At 40.2% G+C, this 19047-nt stretch overlaps 1 protein-coding gene across 1 annotated transcript; it reads right to left on the bottom strand.

Moving 5' to 3' along the window:
• Positions 1–8063: 8063 nt before the first annotated feature.
• Positions 8064–17905, bottom strand: SFRP2 (secreted frizzled related protein 2). The gene is made up of 3 exons (XM_031941841.1): positions 16975–17905; positions 14293–14373; positions 8064–8639 (listed from the first exon to the last, which is right to left on the bottom strand). The coding sequence occupies exons 1-3, from the start codon at positions 17474–17476 to the stop codon at positions 8335–8337; spliced, it is 888 nt and encodes a 295-aa protein (XP_031797701.1). The 5' UTR covers positions 17477–17905; the 3' UTR covers positions 8064–8334.
• Between the last annotated feature and the right edge of the window lie 1142 nt (positions 17906–19047).

Consider the following 19047-nt stretch of genomic DNA (forward strand, 5'->3'; position numbering starts at 1 on the left):
TAGAGTCATTTGCCAAATCTTGTCAAATCTACCTTCATCACATCTCTCATCTTCCCCTTTCTCTCCACAATCATCCTCAGGCAGGTGCCTATCATCACTCTATTGTGGTGGTCTTTTATAATTTAGTACTTGGTCTATTATAATATCCATTCAATCTATGCCTTATTTTTTGATCTTGCCTCTCCAGTTCCTCCTTAAAACAATCTCCAAAATAATCTTAATGAATGTTCAGGTCTCTACCCTGCTTACAATCCTTCAGTGATTTCATATTTTCTTTTCGATAAAGCATAAACGTTTCTGCCTGGCCCTCAAGGGTCTTCCCTAGCCCGATTCCAAGCTACCATTCCAACCTTATTCCACAATACTTCCCTTTATGGAGGTCCAGATCCGCTAGCTGTTCCCTAAAGTTGGCTTGCCACTTCTGCTCTTCTGCTTGGATCCAGGACATTCCTCCTGAGCATTGCCTATGAAAATCCTTTACTTTCTTGAAGACTCACTTTAATTACCAGCTTCCCTATGAAGTTTTTCTTCAATCTCTTCCTAAAACTTTTCTTCACTGTCTCAAAATTTACCATAATACTTTGTAGCTCTCATTTATCGTGTCACCTTCTACCTTGCAATGCATTCTCTCATATGTATAGGTGCTTGTTTGAGCTTATATGAGTGTGTACTGTGGATATATACTGTTTCCCTTTGTAACCTCCAAGTTTCTTGAGACCAGGGGTCTTGCTGATTTGTAACTTTATATCTCCAGTACACCTCCTTGTATGCAATGAATTCTTCATAAATATTGGATGAATCGAATATTGAAACAGTGTTTTTCCCCTACAGTTTTCATTTCAGTTGTTCCATGTTTCAGGTAAATTGTGGGTTAAATCAGCTTATGTGGGCTAGCCTGGGAACCTAAGCATAATTTGTAACCTTGTTTCCATGGGAAAATGTGTTCTGCACTCTGAACAACCAACTTACAAATGAACTTTTGGAACATGGCCCTCTTGTAAGTTGGGGACTTCCTGTATTAATGTTTCTTGGCCCTTGTGTCGCCCCATGGCCAAACGTGCATAATCCTGACATGTGGTTTAAGGTTCATATAACAGCCGGTTCATTTAAATAATGTTAACTGGAGCTCGGTTTTCAGGTTCTCAGATTTCTGGCTAATTTGAAATAGTGAAGACAACAGACTAGAAGCAGTGATTCAGTCAATAACAGGGACAGAGCACCTAGTATTCTGTCAAGCTTCGTCCAGGAAAAAAAACTGGGAAAGACCCAATTCTTGCCTTCAGAGAATTTATAACCCAGGTTTTTGGAAGTTAGCACTTCTGTAGGTCATACCTTTTAGTCCTGTTGAACAATTTGTTTTAGAAAAGAAAAAAATCCTTTTAGAACCAACTCTAGTTTCTAGTCTCAAGCTTCAGTTTAGGTTATTTTTATTTACTGAGAGTAAGGATTCTCTCTGCAATAGGAGAAACCAAATCTAAATTTTTAGTGAGACCCTTGTGTTCTCATGTCTTTCTTCCTTATTCCTTCACCCAACAGCGGCCTAAGTTTTATATCAAGTTGTCCAGACATCTTGAACAAGTCCTGGCATTTCCACTTCCCAATGCTGTTTCTGAATCAACAAATATCACAAATAGGTTCTATTTTGAGATTTTTGATCACTTAAAGTTGGTCCTTGGGCATATGAGGAGATCCTATAGGTCAATTGAAGATACTGTTGGAAAATCCAGATCTGGAAAACTCCAGGTCTTGGAGATCATACGTTAATTAAGACAGTTAAATGGTATAATGGATCAAGAATTCAATTGGGAGCGGGGAAAACCTGAGTTCACATCCTGCTTCAGTCCCTCATTAGCATGGCTACCATAGGCAAATCATTCAAGCTCTTTTAGGATCAGGTTCTTGCTCTATAAAAAAGGATAATAATATTTGCACAGATATCTCAGAGAGGTGTCATGAGGAGCAAAAGAGATTTTGTTGTTGCTGATTAGTCATTTTCAGAGTAACTCTTACTTCCTTCACCCTAATCTTTACTAGACTTTTTACATCTCCAAGGGCTTGATACATTATTAGTTACAGGAGTGTGGAAACAGAACTTGGTAGTATGGTCAAGTCATTGTGCCCCTCTTGGGTTTATTTAGTAGGGATAACCCTGGAGACAGACTCAGAATCCCAGAATTCCAGAATCTCAGAGGTGGAAGGGACCTTAGTATTTATTGAGTCCACCCCACAACTTCTTGAAAATACCTTTGCTGATAAATATCCATCTAATCTCTGCTGGAAGATCTCTAGAGAGGGAGACCTACGACATCCCCAGGAAGCTCATTTCAATTTCAGACAGCTGTAATTGTTGAGTTATTATTTGGGACAGCGTGCTAGAGTGATGATTGTGGAGTGAGGAAAACCTGAGTTTAAATCTAGCCTTATTAACTGTGTGACCTTGGGCAAGTCACTTAACCCTGTTTGCCTCAATTTCCTCATCTGTAAAATGAGCTGGAGAAGAAGCTGGCAAATAATTACATACCTTTGCCAAGAAAACCCCAGATGAGCTGATGAAGAGCTGGAGATGACTGAGCAATAACAACAACAATTATTGGATGGCTTACATTTTTTATTCTTTGCCACTTCTCCAAAACTCTTCAAATATGCTCTTTGGGGTCAAGAAGAACAATACCATTTGCTTTCTCCATGCAAGAGTTCTGGCCTTGAGGCAGCTAGATGATACCATGTTATTGATAAAGCACCAAACCTGGAGGCAGGTCCTGATTTCAAATCCTGACTCAGATATGTATTGACTAGCAAGTCACCCAATCTTTGTATATCTCAATTATTTTATCAATAAAATGATGATAATAATAATAGCACCTCTCTCTCAAGTTTATTCTGATAAATATTTGTAAAGTATTTTGCAAACCCTACAATGCTATTTAGATGCTATGCTAGCTATATCATTACTATTATTATTGCTATTATATTATTACTATTATAGTTGCTTAGTTCTTTAGAGATAGCTATCAGATCCCCCTCAAAATCTATTCTTTCTTAGGTTAAATATCTTTGACTATTTCAATCTAACCTCATATAATATGGGTTTAAGGCTCCCCAGATTTACCATCTTGGGTGCTCTCTTCTGGACACCTTTCAGTTTGCTAATATCTCTTTTAAATTGTCCAGAATTGAAAATAACATTCTGTATATAGTATGACCAATGCAGAAGAAAGTGACTCTGTAGCCTCCCTAGTTTGGCATACTGCTTTTAAAGCAGACCTTTTGATCCATAGATCACAGATTTTAAAATGAATCTTGTCTTAACTTGAAATGATCAGTCCCTAGGGGATCCATCAAGTCACACAGTGACCAGAAGATATAATCTTCACACTCTGTGGAAAGACAGTGGAAAAGGCATATGCTGGATATGGAGTATTGTAATGGGATTATTGTGATACTCTAGGGATCTCTCTGGGTTTCTTTCTACTTGTGAGACTTTGGACAAATCACTTTATCTCCCCAGGCCACATTTTTAATGAGGGGGGTTACACTAGATATTCTCTAAGTTTGTTTCTGGGGTCGGGTGGGGTGCTCGGGAGGACTAATATTAATGGTGTGAGGACTACTCATCCACCTTTGGTATCTACCTGACACTCAACTTTCACTGTGGCTCCAAGAAACTGAGGCATGCGTGGTGACCATGCCCTGGGCAGATGGACTAAACCAGGATTCTGATAACCAATAGACCTCAAACCTTGGGGTGAGTTGGGGGCATGTATACCCTAAGCATGTGAAAACTTTCCCTGGCAGAATGAGAACAATTTGTTCCACTGGGCCATGAAGGCGGCTGAAGTAGGTTCCATGGAACACTGAGTTTAGTCAGACACGGAAGATGCCAAAGTCATCCACTGAATCCTGAGCCACAGCCAGTTGTCTTGACTATTGTCCTCCCCCTGGTCTTGGATGACTCAGGAAGAGAGAGAGAGAGATTCTGACAACTTCATGTAATTAATTTTGCTGCTCTTAAATCCAATTCTTCAGCAAATCAAGACATCTGTTATGTCATCCATGCTCTTTGAAAATGAAGGACAAACAATAAGAAGGTCCCTTTTAACTTCAAAGCCCACAATTTTGTGATCTCAGTCATAGAAGTTATGTTCTTTTGTCTTCAACTCAGAGAACTTATTTACCTGGCCCTTGTTTGAAAAAAAAGACAGAATTTGCATTTATTGAATCAAATTCAGACCTGAATAAATATGATCTTAGGGACATTGAATTGTGTATAATGAGACCTATAGTAACAGATAAGAACAGGTGTGTGTGTGTGTGTGTGTGTGTGTATCTTCCTTATAGATATAGTTAAGCTAGATTACTGAGTGAAAGAATAGATTCTGAGTGGAATTCAGTTCTGTGGAAGTTTAGCACAAACCTTTATCAAAACAGTGGGAAAATCTGCCTTTAGCCACATAACATTCAAATGAAAAAAATGCACGACAAATGAGTATTGGAGATACAACTGCCTTTCCAGTTTATTCTATTAATGCAACAATCCTAGCACGTCACATAATAGCTTAGAATAGGGCACACATGTTGTTCGTTTTTGTAATAAAACACATGCTTGCAGTATTTTGGAATACATGAGAAATGGAATACTGACTTCTTGGTTGTTTGTTGCTTATTTCACCTCTTCACTGGGAGGGATTTAAATTATTCCAAGCAACTCAATAGTTATAAATGGAAATTTTGTGCAGGGCGTGTTGTTCAATTAGGATTGTTCTTTAAATTTAATATCTCGGTATAAAATTACTTATGCATGCTTAATTTTTACAGTAAACAAAGTCTTGCTATGTCTATGGAAGAGGAAAATTTTCATTGGCATTGTTAGTGGGGTGGGGGCCTGGCTTCCTAACTTAGTATCAAAAGGCCTAGAAAAATAAACTGGATATTGAATGATTGGACTGGTCTTTTAGTTGAAAAAGCTGACCCGAAGATCTTACAGGAATTCCTTCAAGGTGCCATGTCTTTTGGAAATGATTTTGCAGCACACAATGAAAATTTCTTTGAAGTTATCTATTTGAATATTTCAATTCAATCGGACAATCACTTATTAAACTCCTAGTATGCACAGCACTGTGTTGAAAAAGAGAAAAATATTAGACAGTCTCTCTTAGAGAATAGAGGGAAATAACCCAAACAAAGATAACTAGGAGATAGTTTGGTGCGGTGGAAAGAACATTGGAGTAAAATGACCTACCCTTAAATCTTGCTTCTGCCCATTACTAGTTGGGGGCAAGTTACTTAAACCCTTTGAATCTCAATTTCTAAATCTTTAAATGAAAAATTTGGATTTAATGACCTCTACAATTCCTTTGTGCTCCAAAGCTGTGATAAAAATTATTTAAGGACCTATAATTCATATTATTGTATAAAAAGTTGATAGCAAATGCTATGTAAGATCCAGAGGGGGGGAAATTTATTATTTGTACAAGAATCAGAAAAGGTTTGTTTCATGGAGTAGGTGGCAGAGGAATAGAAGTTCACCCAGAAAAGAAGATTAGGGAGGACATTCCAATACATGGAATTCTCTAAGCAAAGCTTGGAGGTGGGAAAACTTAGAGGAGGGTGAAAGGAAAAAGAAGAGTTATCATCTAATTGGAACTTAGAATTGGTTAAAGGGAACTGTTATATTAAATAAGTAAGGAATGATTGAGCCAGACTGCAGAAAGCTTTGAATGCCAGGTAAAGGAGTCTAATTATTATTTTGTTGATAATAAAAGGTCACTGAAGACTTTTGAGCAGAAGTGCCATCAACAGGTCCATGGTGATAGATTTTATGGTTCCATAATACATATGAAGTCTCGGATAGCTACTTCTCCCATTCTTCCTCAACTAACCAATAATTTTCCCTTCAATTTATCCAACAAGTGATCCACTCAAAAATCCAGGTCTACTTGGAAATCTTGCCATCTATCCTGACACTTCAATACTCAACATAAAACAGTAACCATAGACTTGACCCTTAGAGTTCACGTTGTTGAGTTGCTTCATTCATGTCCAATTCTTTGTCAGGACTGCAGCAGATACTGAGGAGCACTTAAGAGCTTGGTCAGACATCAAAGGTATCAATTATCCACTACATTTGGACCATCACCAATCATCTTGACCTTTGTCATGTCACTAGACTTCAATAACTTTGGATTCAATTCAATTTAGGCATGAGTCAAGATGTCACCCCATGATGTCTTTGGTCCTCTTCCAGAACAAAAAACAAACATTTGAAATGAGTCTTAAAGTTGGAGGTTGGAAGGATGGGCATTCTAGGTAGAAGGAAAGGCACAAAGGAGACTGAGATTTGTGTTCAAGGAACTTTAAGCAGGACTCTTTGGCAGGACCATATGGTGCCTGAAGTGGGGTCAAATGTAGGAAGACTAGAAAGGTAGGGAGGGGGCAGGTTGTGAAGATCTTTAAACATCATGAAAAGGACTTTATATTTCATATTGGAGCATATAGGGGACCAGTGCTGTTTATTGAGTACAGTGTGATGGTGGTAATTTTGTGGTATGTTTTAGAAATATATTTTGGCAGCAGAATGGAGAATGGATTAAACTAAGTCCCTTAGCCTTTTTTGGGTCTCAGCCTCCTCATCTGTGTACTGACAGGAATGTGCTAGATGACCCCAGATGTCCATTTGAACCCTAAATCTTGAATTTTTAACACCTTATTTTTGTTGTCTTAGACACATCAGAGAAGGCTATAGAACCTCTCAGAAAAACTTTTAAATGCACTAAATACAATGCATAGGATTGCAAAGGAAAGCAATTTTATTGGAACACAGGTAATCAAAATATAAAAAAATATTATAGATCCTAGATTTGTTAAGGTTTCTCTAAATCTATGGTTCTACAGATTGCATTAAGGCACCGATAGATTCATGACTATCTGCTATTCCTTCTAGCTCTCTATCCGAGGATAGGCACCTTAAGGATAATCCCACCCTAAAATGTGCAAAGTATGTGACCTAACATATTGACAATGGAAAAATAAGAGAGACACAGATATTTTTAAACGACTGACAGGTTGGAAAGTTAAACTCTACTCTGCTCTCTCTCCAGTCCCTCCTAATAAGACATATCAGGACAAAGAAGAAGACAATCACTGGATAAAACATGGCATAAAGTTTATATACAAGAATATAGTGTTTATCTGAAATATTTACAGTATTGGTTAAAGCAATATTTTACAACTCTTTTAGGTAAACCACTACGTATATTACAGGCAGGCTACAAATGGTTTAATTATAAAATTAAGTAAAATTATTTTTAAAAAAGTTTAACATTGTATTCAGATCAGTTATAATATTGTTAATCTGTTTTGCCTTTTATTGGAAAGAAACATGCTAAGAACATGGGTTAATGTGCTTTTTATCAATCCAAGTCCTGTACCTGGAAACGAAATGCCATGTATAAGAGCCATAATTTCTCAACTATGATGGAATAATAACAGATGAATGTTGAAAAGCTCAGACCCTGAAAGTGCCAGGCCAGAGCAAAGAAGAGTAAGGGTTGAGATAACAGCCAGCTCTATCTCAACCTATTTTGTTATACACAAAGATTGGTTATATAGAACTGTGAAGCATCAGGCAAATTACTGCATGGTAAGTGACAAATAAAAACTCGATGTTCCAAGTAAGGAAGGGAAAAAATGAGACCCAAGTCACATTATTTTTCAACCCAGAGACCGGGTTTCCCTATCTTACCCAGGCTGAAAGTACAGTGGATACTTACTGGGCTGATCCCATTACTGATCAATACAAAAGCTCTGACCTGCTGCGTTTCCATCCTGGGCTGGTTCACTTTCTCAGACCTCTTGGTGGTTCCTTGATAGACTTCGTTTGGGACACTGGATACAGCTTTGGTTCTACTCTGTCTCAGAACTCCTGAGCTCAAGTGACCCACCAGCCTCGGACTCCCTGGTAGCAGAGATTATAAAATGTGCGCCATCTTGCCTGATCCACATATCCCCCTATCCAAGATTAGCCTGAAGCAAGCTATTTTAACATTTCATAAAAATATTCATGATTTTATTACAATTTTAATATATATACACATAAGATTTGGGTGGTTTTTCTATCTTTCTTTTTCTTATAAGTGAAAAATAGCTCTCTATTCCCCAGGCTTCCTAAGAATTAAAAAACTCAGGAAATTCTGAGATGAGAAGGTGCAAAAGGCAGTGGGAAGTATAGGGCTGGGTGTGGAGACTGCTTAGGTGAGAAGAAGGAGTCCTGGCTGGACATGCTCAGCCTGGCCGGGGAGCAGAGCCACCAGGATGCACCAGGCAGACAGGAAGGGATTAGCACTGCAGCTTGCGGATACTACGGGAGATTCGTTTAAACTCTCGCTGCCCTTTCTGCCACCGCTTCACAGAGGTGATCACCAGCTCCCCACCCTGCTTCTGTCCCATAACCAGATAGGGAGCATTGATATCATTCATCTCCTCGCAGGTACACTGCAGGCTGTCTTTGAGCCACAACACGGATTTCTTCAGATCCCGTTCGGACACTCCGTTCAGCTTGTAAATCGTTTTGCTTTTTGTTTCCAAGATGATCTTGGTGTCTCGATTGATGTAAGTTATCTCTTTCACTTTTATCTTCAGGGCTAAGGGGGACAGAGTGGCAGATTTGAGTAAGATAGAGTGTGTGTGTGAGAGAGAGAGATCCTCTCCCCCTTCCATTAGTACACAGAAACACAATCTGAGCAAGGAGGGCCCACAGGCTTCCATGGAAGCTAATGAAACTGTCAGAGAACAACAGGAGGGGGGGGGCAGGCAAGCAAGTGGCTTCTTTCTATAAACTCAAAGAGCTTGCCAAGCTCAAATAAACCATCCCTTCCTCCCCACTCCCCCACTTTTTTTTTCTTTCTCTCTGGGACTTAATTAACCTCTCTCTAAGTTTTCTAGCACCTCCAAAAGAAAGCCCCCAGAGTGCATGTGTTTGTGTGTAGACTGTATGTGGTATATGCCCAACAATTGACTTCCCCTATTGGAAACTTAAGTATGAAAAGAAATGTCTGATTCTTAGGTGTAATGTGATCCTTACTGTGGCTGTAAAGTTTAAACTCAATTTATTACGTTGGAGAGGTTTTTGGACAAACCTGTAAGGAAATTGTATTACACAATCATTGTTTTCTAAAGGACAGATTACAGGGAAGGGGAATTGATCTCACAGCTGCATTTGATTTGGTAAAGTAACTAGGAGGGGGAGAAACCCATGCAAGGCTCTTTTTAAGAGTACAACATGTTTAACTGTAAAAGGGTTTCTCTGAATACCTCATCGTCATATGCTATCACTGGCTTAGCCAAGGCACTTACAGATCATATATGTACCATTTCCAAAAATGGATAAGTAAACTCATTAGACTGCTAAGACAAAAAGTAAGTGGTTTGCTATAAAAGACACATTTTACAGTCATGAGCAGGATTCCTAGGGACCAAAAAAATCTCCAACTACAAACGCATCTGCTGTAATTACAGTTCAAGACCCCATGAAAGCAGGGAAAGTAAAGAATGTTAGAGCTGAAAGAGGTCTTAGAGATATTCCAGCCTGGCTCAGACATTTTGTTCTTTACAGATGTGGAAACTGAGGATCATATGGGTTCAGTCTTGGTACTAGTTAACAGCAGAGCTGGGATTAGACTCCAGGTTTTCTGATGTCCAGTCCGGGTCTCATTTCATGATGCTACATTGCCTCTTGAGAAAGAGTTAAATTTCCTAATTTTACTCTCTGTATTAAGTAGCTCAAACTATTTATTGTGCATTTGTTACTAATCTTAGGGCCGATGGAGGTGAATCTGTGTCTCAGGGTATAGGAAGATTCTCAGACAACCAGAAATTTCATTTTGGAGTATCGAACTATTTGGCTTGTGATGAACAACAATAGAGGATTTTATCCTTTTAATTACTGCAGGATTTTTTTTAATTTCAAAAAAATTTGTATAAACTCTGAATATTGAAAGAGTTTAATGGAGAAGTATTGATTTTGGGGGCAAGGACTCCAATCCTAGTTTCTGTCTGTGAAAATTACTTTTTTTCTCTCTGAGCCTCTATGATCACTTGCCTTCTCCCTATCACTAAGACATGGAAAGTATTCACTGAGTAGCACTGGGACTGTGTAGCTTCTGCCTGGGGTTTTTTGCCTGTACTCAGACTACAAAGACTGGGTCTTCATCACTTACGAGGCTTAAGTCATGGAAAAAGCTAAAAAATCTAAACAAAGTAAAGATGACGTACTATGTCTTTTTAAAGGGAATGGAAGCAGCATTGGTCAACTCTTCCTACTGTTTCCTGAATCTCCCTGTTCTTTGCTTTGGGGCTGGCAATAGAGGGAAGATGTGCGCTTGTCGAAAGCTTGAACTAATTCAGGCATTGGGAAGAAAAAAAAATAAGAATTGACTTTGAAAGAGGTGACATTGCTAGAAGAACAATCACTCCATAGATTTGGGTCTTAGATATTACCTCTTAACTCTTAGAAATTAAAATTTGCCCAGATTTCCCAGGGAATTTTTTGACTTTGGAATTAAGAACAATCTAGAAAATTTTGAATAAGAAAAGATGTTATTTTTTTTCCCTTGAAATGTTCCAATAAGGATGAAGGATGTCATAAGAAGGCAGAGTCATTCCCTGTTGTACATATCCAAAAATGGAGACGAGGGGATGAAATACACAGGAGAGAAAGTCTCAAGTTAATCTCTGGTTTCAAAGTGGGAGCCTTTAAAATATTTATGTCTTACAACTATATTAGAGAAGAAGCCCATGCTTTCTAGGGTAAATTACAATGAAGCAAATTTGCTATTTCCATTCCTTTCTCTTTTAGGCCCCTCATTATTCTCCCCCCTCAAATCTGTGTCATAAATCATAGCTAGAGGAAAATCTCCCCTGGGTCAAATGGAACATTCTGATGCTTCTGAGTCCATCCTCCTCATCTACTTGAATGGGTGACACCAAAAAGATGGTTGTGGAGGAGTAAAATAATCAAAAAGCTATTTATTAACATAAAGAACCAGGTAAAATGCAAAATAAAATGGGCAAAACAGATATATTTCATCTTAATGTTATGCTTTCTACTGAGAAAAGAGCAAATATATCTACATTCCTATTATAGATAGATGAATATGGAAACTTATTCCTGCCATGCTATACTATACTATCATTATTTCTTGCATTTATGTAGTGTTTTAAGTAAATTATCTCCCTCAATAGTCCCAACAATCCTGTAAGTTTGGCTGGCAGGTATCAGGATCTCCATTTTGCAGATGAGGAAAAGTTTGGTTCAGAGAGTTTAGTTGATTTGTTTGTATTCACACATGATTAATTGGCAAAGCACTAACTAAAAAGTATTTTTATTTCAAGTCAGAATTTACCCAGGATTATGACAAATATAATGGTATGAGGAGATGGGTGGATGTGTTTTTTTCCTCCTTCTACATTCAGGTATCTATATTATTTGTATCTTTTTGAATGTAAACGAATAGAGTACAACATCTTATATTTTCTTTTTAAAAAATTTCTTCTGTAATACCACTTAAAGGGGGGGGATCTCTTCTCTAGGTCATTAACTTGCTCACAATAGCTATTTTATATTTATTATATAGTTAACTGTCAATCAGCTTTGTGGCTTAGCCATAGTGATTTGAAAGCTCCTCCCTTTTAGCTCTATCCCACCATTCTGGAACAAAAAGCGGGTAAGTATATATGGAACTGCGTGGCTGCATTCCAAAATGAAATATATTGGAGACTACCTATAGAAGGCAACCTGCTATAGGGTAATATTCCATGCCCAAAGTATGTTTTGGATGTTGTCCAAAGGGAGATTAGTTCCTGGAAGAAACTCATTATAGTGCCCTAATCCCTTAAAATGAGGTACCAGGGCATGTAACCTGAGATAGCATTTTAATGAACTTCCAGTAACTTTTGGATCATCCATTTTTCAGTATTAATCATGACTGTTTAGGAATTTAGATGATTGGGAATTTATTGTTTTTACCAAATCACGTCTTTTAGAGTTAGAGGGTCCCCTAAGACCCAAATAGGGGTATTTTCTAAAACTGCCTCCCAAAATGTGATGCAGGTTTTAGTTGAATGTTTCCAGTGATGGAAAAGCAGCTCATTCTGCTTTTAGAAAGCTTGACTGTTAAGTTTTTACACACCTCAACACACGGGAGTGAGGACTATGATTAGATCTTAAGCATAGAAAATCAACTGATATATTAACATGCAGTAACACATTAATTTCAGGAGCATAACTCAGGTAAGACATGACTGCCTCTTCCTCTTGTTACCCTTCACTGTCAACTGGGATACCAGTGCAGACCCAAATCTGTGGCGTGATTGTTCTTCTAGCAAGTAGAATAGTTAATCATCTACCTTTTCACCTAGATTGGTATTACTGAGATTAAAGGTGATGGTAGTGATGTCAGGTGAATGTCTGTGTTTCTTGCCAGCCCACTTTAATTTAGGGACTTAGTCTTGGAGAAGATTCACTCAGCATGAGGCTTTGGAAAGAACATTTGGCTTGGAAGCTCACATTTCTATACAGCTTTTTACTGGAATTTTCCTCACTGGGAAACCAGATTTCTGGGGTGGCTGGTGACCATTGGTCCCAAACTGGGAAGTGAAGACAGAGAGGGGAAGAGTGAGTAGCAAGGTTTTCTTCAATCAATATAGGATACCTTTTTAAGTAACAGGAATTATAAATCTTGGATGTGTCCAACACTGTTTATTTATTTCAAGGAGCATCAGGAATAGGAAGGGAGTACTGTTAGGTGGCAAAGAGCAGAAACCATTTCTGTTTAACTTGCTTTATTCCTAATATTGTATCAATGCTTGATAAACTTTTTAAAAAAATTAAGTTGGAGAAATCTTGGATGATCTGAAGCTGTATGGTTAACAAGCCTTAGAATGGAACAGTAGGAAGCTGAACTCATAGGAAGCAAAATTAAGTTTTCAATCCATTCAGAGGTCCATCCACAAGTAATCTATCCATTAAGTAATGATCGAATATCTACTATCCAATCTCTTCCAGTTATACCCTCTCACCTAGAGGGCAATGCTAAATGAGTGGATATATACTACCAGTAGGAGTTGGAGCACCACACTGAATCTTCTTAGGTCTCACTTTTTTTCATCTGTAAAATGAGGAAAGCTGGACCAGATGGCTTTTAATTCTAGATCCTAGTTGCTTCTAGTTCTAGATGCTATGATCCTATGTGAATTTAAGAGCAACTTTCCAAATCTCTTTCTCTTATAGTAACACTAACCAAAACACAAGGCTACTGCTTGTTTCCCAAGACCCTGATATAGCGGTACCTCTATTGAATGCTCCTAGAATAAACTTTAAAACTTTTTATTTAAAAAACCATTTATTGCTTCAGATTACATTAATATAATCCATATAAGAGAGTTTCTCATAGCCAAATTATATGGATTTTAAAGTGTTTCTGTTCCTCTATAAGAATTTATAATAACCCTTGTCATATGACTCATTCTGACAATTAAACACAGAATTTAGTTATTTTTAAAAGATATTTACCATTCATATAATTCTTACTTCTCTCACCATGGTAGGAGATGGGGGAAGGTGGGGGCCCTAGTACAGAATCCAAAATAAATTATTTGGCTTTGGAGTGAATGATAGTTCTTTTTTGGGTAGCAGATTTACTGAGGGTCATAGTATTTTAGAACTGGAAGGGATTTTAGTGACAATCTAGTTCCCCCTCCTAACTCTTTATTTTACAGATGAGGAAACTGAGGCTGGGAAAGATGAAAAAACTTGCCTAAAGTTGCAAAGGTAATAGTAGTGAATGGCAGAACTTTGATTTAAACTTCAAATTACTTTTCAATCCATTATCAGATTAGGTTTTATCTGGGCTAATAATGATATTAATTTGCATTACTTTGACAGGCCAGAGAAGAATGTAGCCCTGGCAAGTGCTTGGGAACGCAAAAAAAAAAAAAAATACTATTGAATTAATGTGGGAATCAAAACCAAAAAGCAAAATGGATAATCTATACAGAGGTAATAAAGATCTGACTACTTTCATGGAAAATGTACAACACTTACACAGATAAAACAGAATACAAGATTTTTTAAATGATAGGAATGAAATAGGGGGTAATTGTTAAATGATTGATGAAAAGCTATTTTTGACTATATCTTTCATAGCTAGTTCTAGTAACTTCAAAACTAAATGATTATTCTTTGAGAAAACTTTCAAAGTGTGAAATAATGGGTGGGAACTCTTCGGTTCCACTTACCAAAGTCATTTTTGCAAAGGGTTTCCATAATGTCATTGTCATCATCATTTCTGTTTTTGCAGGCTTCACACACCTTTGGAGCTACAAAAGAGAAAAATAGGGTTTAGTAGGTTTGGTTAAAAGGGAACAGCAGGTGGCGTTGGGCAACTTTAAAAGGAGTAACTTCTCCAGCCAATGATTTGTAGCAAAGTATGATTCCCTCAGTACCTCAGCTCACACCTTCCTTTAAGGTTGCCAAGGCTCACTGGGTAAATATTGTCTTTTTATAGGGGGAGGGGAACCATTTGTTTCTAGGGGACTAAAAAACCCCTTTCTAGTCCATTACATTCCTAGAGCAGTCATAGGTTGTTCCAATGAATGACTAATGAATAAGAAGTAAAAGTTGTCTCTCTAGAGGGCAAGATCTAGGCATCTGTGCACAGGCACCCATAGTTATAACTATAACATAGACCAGAGGAGATTCTGGTTCTTTTAAAATGAAAAGTCCCTGAGACTAATCATCTCTTGATGATTCCCTATTTTTAAAACCTTTATCTTGAAAGTCCATAACCCAAGGAACCAGGGTTTTCTCCTCCAACAGCTCAGTGGAAGCAACAATGAAACAAAGAATCTTTGGGCTTTATTTCCTGACCACAAATTTGTCAAAAGCCAAGACTCCCTCTACAATCATCTCTTCCCTTCTGCTGGAGAGAGAGAGGAAAGACACCAGTGGAGCTAGATTTTTCCTCCTAGATCAGCAGAGTTCTGAGTTTCAAGTGAAAAATTCCAATATATTTTGAAGACTGAAATATAGGGTCAATATTTGAACAATTCCTGCATGGAAGTACTATTTCCATTATGGAGACTATCCGTGATTCATGTGATTCATGAATACCTAGGATTTTGTGGAAGGATTGTACTTAATTGCATTAGCATACTGGAACCGATTCTGTATTACTTTGCAAATGTAGTCAGTCGGTTTCCCATCTTAGCTTGGATTTATTTCCTATGTATCTAAGAGTGACCTGGAATAGACTTTTTTTTTTTCTTTCCATTAACTTTAACTCAAAAAGCTACTAATTAGACTCCATCCAAAGATAAGCCAGGTGGGCTTTGTAGCCAATCTTTTGTGTACAGGACACTTTTGTGGGGGTGCCACGATCATTTCCACTGTCTTATCTGTTCTAGGAAAGGAATTGCAACTTTCTGCCCTAAGAATAGCATTTAGGGCAATTTAAGCTTGCTTTAGGAAGCTTTTTGTGGGTCCTAGAAGGCAGAGACCGCTTATGATTCTTTATTATGTTCGCTATATACATGGCAAAAAGAAAATATCTAAGCATGTAAACTTCATTTTGGAAGGCAAAAAATGAGCAGTGGAGTTCTGTGGAGCAATGGACAGCTAGAACACGGAGGGAAAGAGTGCAAGTAATACGAACCAAAAGCAACAGAAGGAACCACAACATTTCCATTAAAGCTTTAGGAATGTATATAAAATGTTACTAACCTGCATTGGTTGGTCTATGGTATATGTTGGACAAATGCTTGAAAAATGCCAAACATTTGCAGTAAATTAGAAATCTAACCAATAAGATGATTGCAAACTCCCAAAGCATGCCAGGAAAGACTGCTAAGCAACTTTGCATTTTCTTTAACTAATGATGGCTGGAGAAAGCAATTAGAGATTGAAAAGGAGATCCTGCTGAATGCCCTGAAAAGGATTAGGGAGTCCCCTTGCCATCCCAAGAGGAACCCAAATCAGTTTAGGCACATTGTATAGTTTTTCCTTTTGGGAAAAATATCAAGAGCCCATGAGGTTTTCATTGCTTTGATGGTTTCTGTACAGGAACTTTCCTCCTCCCCCCACCCCCCCCTGTTTTTAAAAACTTGGGAAACTCTCTTTTGCATGATTTTCCCCAGTTAATTAAAACCAGCCCTCAGATAAAAGCAGATAGTGGGAAAAAGATTATTCCCTGGAGACTCCTTTGTACCCTCTTCACATATTTCTTCTTTAACCACCCTGTACCCAGGCATTTTCTTCTCCTTCTTCCAAGGGCTCTTTTGTAGGAAAATTAACTTGGATGCAATGGCCGTCTAACATGCTCTTTTTTTTGAGCTTCCTCCAGAGAATAATTTCTGACTTGATTTCCATGATATAAATTTGGAATGGACAAAAAACAAAACAAAACAAAAACCTCCTGTTAAGGTTAAATCTAGTTGAATACTTCTACAGATTTTGAAATGGGGACTGGCATTATAAGCAATAGCAATATTGCACTGACAGCAAACACCTGTGGATTCCTTCCCTCCTTTCCTCCCTCCCTTTTTTCCTTCCTCCCTGAACTTCCTCTCCTCTCCTTCCTCTCCTTCCTTCCTTCTTTCTTTCCTTCCTTCCTTCCTTCAGAGTGGGGGCAGGGAATAACACCATAGATCCCTTACTTTACGCTGCACGGCTAGGGAAAAATCACAGGGTCATCTCTACTCAGAGATGGGAGAACCAGAGTGTCTCAGCCTGATCTGGTACCCGACCGAGTTACGTGGAGGTGGGAAGCGTCGGCCCGGGTCCAGCAGAGCAGCCTGACTCCTCTTCCGAGCCGACTCCGCAGGAGGAGAAGGTGAGGAAGGCGCCGAGGTCCGGGAGCTTGCGGCGTAATTTGCGCCGCCTTCGTAACCGAAGGGGACAATTGTGGGGGGCGGGGCTCTTACCTTCCTCCGTGGCCAGCAAGAGGTGGTCGCTGCTGGCCAGGGGGATGCAGAGGTCGTTGTCCTGGGGGAAGCGGTCACATTCCAGCATGTCGGGCCAGGGAAAGCCGAAGGCGGACATGACCGGGGCGCAGCGGTCTTTCACCTGCACGCACAGCGAATGGCACGGTTGAATGGTCTCGTCCAGGTCGTCGAGGCAGACCGGGGCGAAGAGCGAGCAAAGGAACTTTTTGGTGTCCGGATGGCACTGCTTCATGACGAGCGGGATCCAGGCTCCCGCCTGTTCCAGCACCTCCTTCATGGTCTCGTGGCCCAGGAGGTTGGGCAGCCGCATGTTCTGGTACTCGATGCCGTGGCACAGCTGCAGGTTGGCGGGGATGGGCTTGCAATTGCTCCTCTTGTAGGAGAAGTCGGGCTGCCCGAAGAGGAAAAGCCCACGCGCGGAGCCCAGGCAGCAGTGGGAGGCGAGGAAGAGCAGGAGTAGAGAGCCGGGCCCCTGAGGCATCTTGGGCAACTCGACCTCAGAAAGGGATCTAGCAAGGGGGGAAAAAGCAACCGCGACCTCCAAGGCAAGCCTACTCTCCCCCCGCCCCCTCGACCCGAGCTCTCCGCGCCGCTGGTCAGAGTCAAGAAACTAAGCAGTGGCGGGGGGGAGGAGGAGCACGAGGATGGGAAGGGGCGCCGAGGAAGAGACAGCGAGGGGCGCTCTGGGGGTCTCCCTAGACCTCATTCAGCGGGGGGATCCACTCGGGGCTCGGAACCGGGGGCGGCAGCCGGATCGGGTGCTAGGGGCAAAACAAGCTTTCCTGGCTTTTTTATGCAAATCGAGGTGGGGAGGGGAGAAAGGGAGGAGCCTTTCGATGGTAATCCGAGGAGGATTGGTCACTACTTCTCGGGCTGCTTTTCTTGGGAGTGGGGAGGGTGATGATGGGGGCTTTCTATACCCCCTCTTTTCCTGCTTGGAAATTCTTAACGCCCCTCACTCCACCCCACCCACCTCTTCGCCCCAATCTTACAAAGTACTTCCCAGCGCTACTTCCATAATTGTTTCAAACAAACCCCACTTTGAGCGCAAGCCCCCCGAACAAAGAGCTGGGAGATTGAGAGCACGCGCTGCGGACCTCGGTGTTCCCAGGCGGCGGATAGAGCGCGCGGAGGCCGCCGGCCTCTCCGGGAGCTTTTTACTAGGCTAGTGGCCCCGCCATCGCTGGGGTCACTGAGGCTCAATCCGTTTCTGCCCTCCCCCCTCCCTTCTAGCAAATGGCGAACTTCTGTCTCCCGTCAAACTTGAGTGACAAGAAGGGATTTTTTTTTTTTCAGGGAATCGCGCATTGATTTGGGAGGATCTAAGCAGCTCCCATCACCCTCAGACGGAGAGGGGCTGGAGGCGAGGAGAGGTGCTGCTTTGTCCAGTTTTGCTCAGACTCCTGGCTCCCGGGCACTGTTTAGTAAACCCGGGAGGATGCTGCAGTTCTTCTTTGTATGGTTCTCTAAAGTCTAGAGCTTTGCAGGCAGACCCAGGCAAAGTGTTAATCTGTCCTTTACCACCCCCACCCCCCACCCCCCATCTCCTAACTGGAGAAAGCGTAAGAAAAACCTCTGCCGTTGTCTTGATTAGGATATATGGTCACAGATTGAGTTCGGGAAGGTATCTGGGACATCATCTGGTCCAACTCCTAAATTTTAGAGATTTGACTTGCCGGCAGTCACCCAGGAAGTGGCAAAGTCAGGATTTGAACGCAGATCCTTTGAGATCAAGTTCAGCTGACTATCTGGGGGAACGGAATGCCCATTGTTATCATCATTATGATTTTGTGCCAAGAACATTAGATTCGTTCCACTTACTCCATAAGATAACTCTACTGGTCTGGACAAAATCTCCACAGACCAACCGAAAGGGAGATCATTTTCTGGGTAGCCTAGGTATTCCTTTCCACTCCCAACGACAGAATTGTACTACCTCTTTAAAAGTGATTTCTTTCTCAAGATTTCCCCTCCTCTAATTAACTGGATAACCAAATAAAGAGGGTCACTGAGCGTCAGATGTATACTTATTCTTAAAAGTGAGATACCCTT

This window comes from Sarcophilus harrisii, chromosome 6, assembly GCF_902635505.1.
Source record: "Sarcophilus harrisii chromosome 6, mSarHar1.11, whole genome shotgun sequence".
Classification (NCBI taxonomy): Eukaryota; Metazoa; Chordata; class Mammalia; order Dasyuromorphia; family Dasyuridae; genus Sarcophilus; species Sarcophilus harrisii.

Excerpts from the sequence above, each read along its gene's own strand:
- SFRP2 (XM_031941841.1), bottom strand. The coding sequence starts at position 17,476 with ATGCCTCAGGGGCCCGGCTCTCTACTCCTGCTCTTCCTCGCCTCCCAC. Across the intron at positions 14,374-16,974 it reads CTTGCTGGCCACGGAGGAAG|CTCCAAAGGTGTGTGAAGCC; the intron begins GTAAGAGCCCCG and ends TCTCTTTTGTAG. Across the intron at positions 8,640-14,292 it reads CCTTTGCAAAAATGACTTTG|CCCTGAAGATAAAAGTGAAA; the intron begins GTAAGTGGAACC and ends TGTCCCCCTTAG.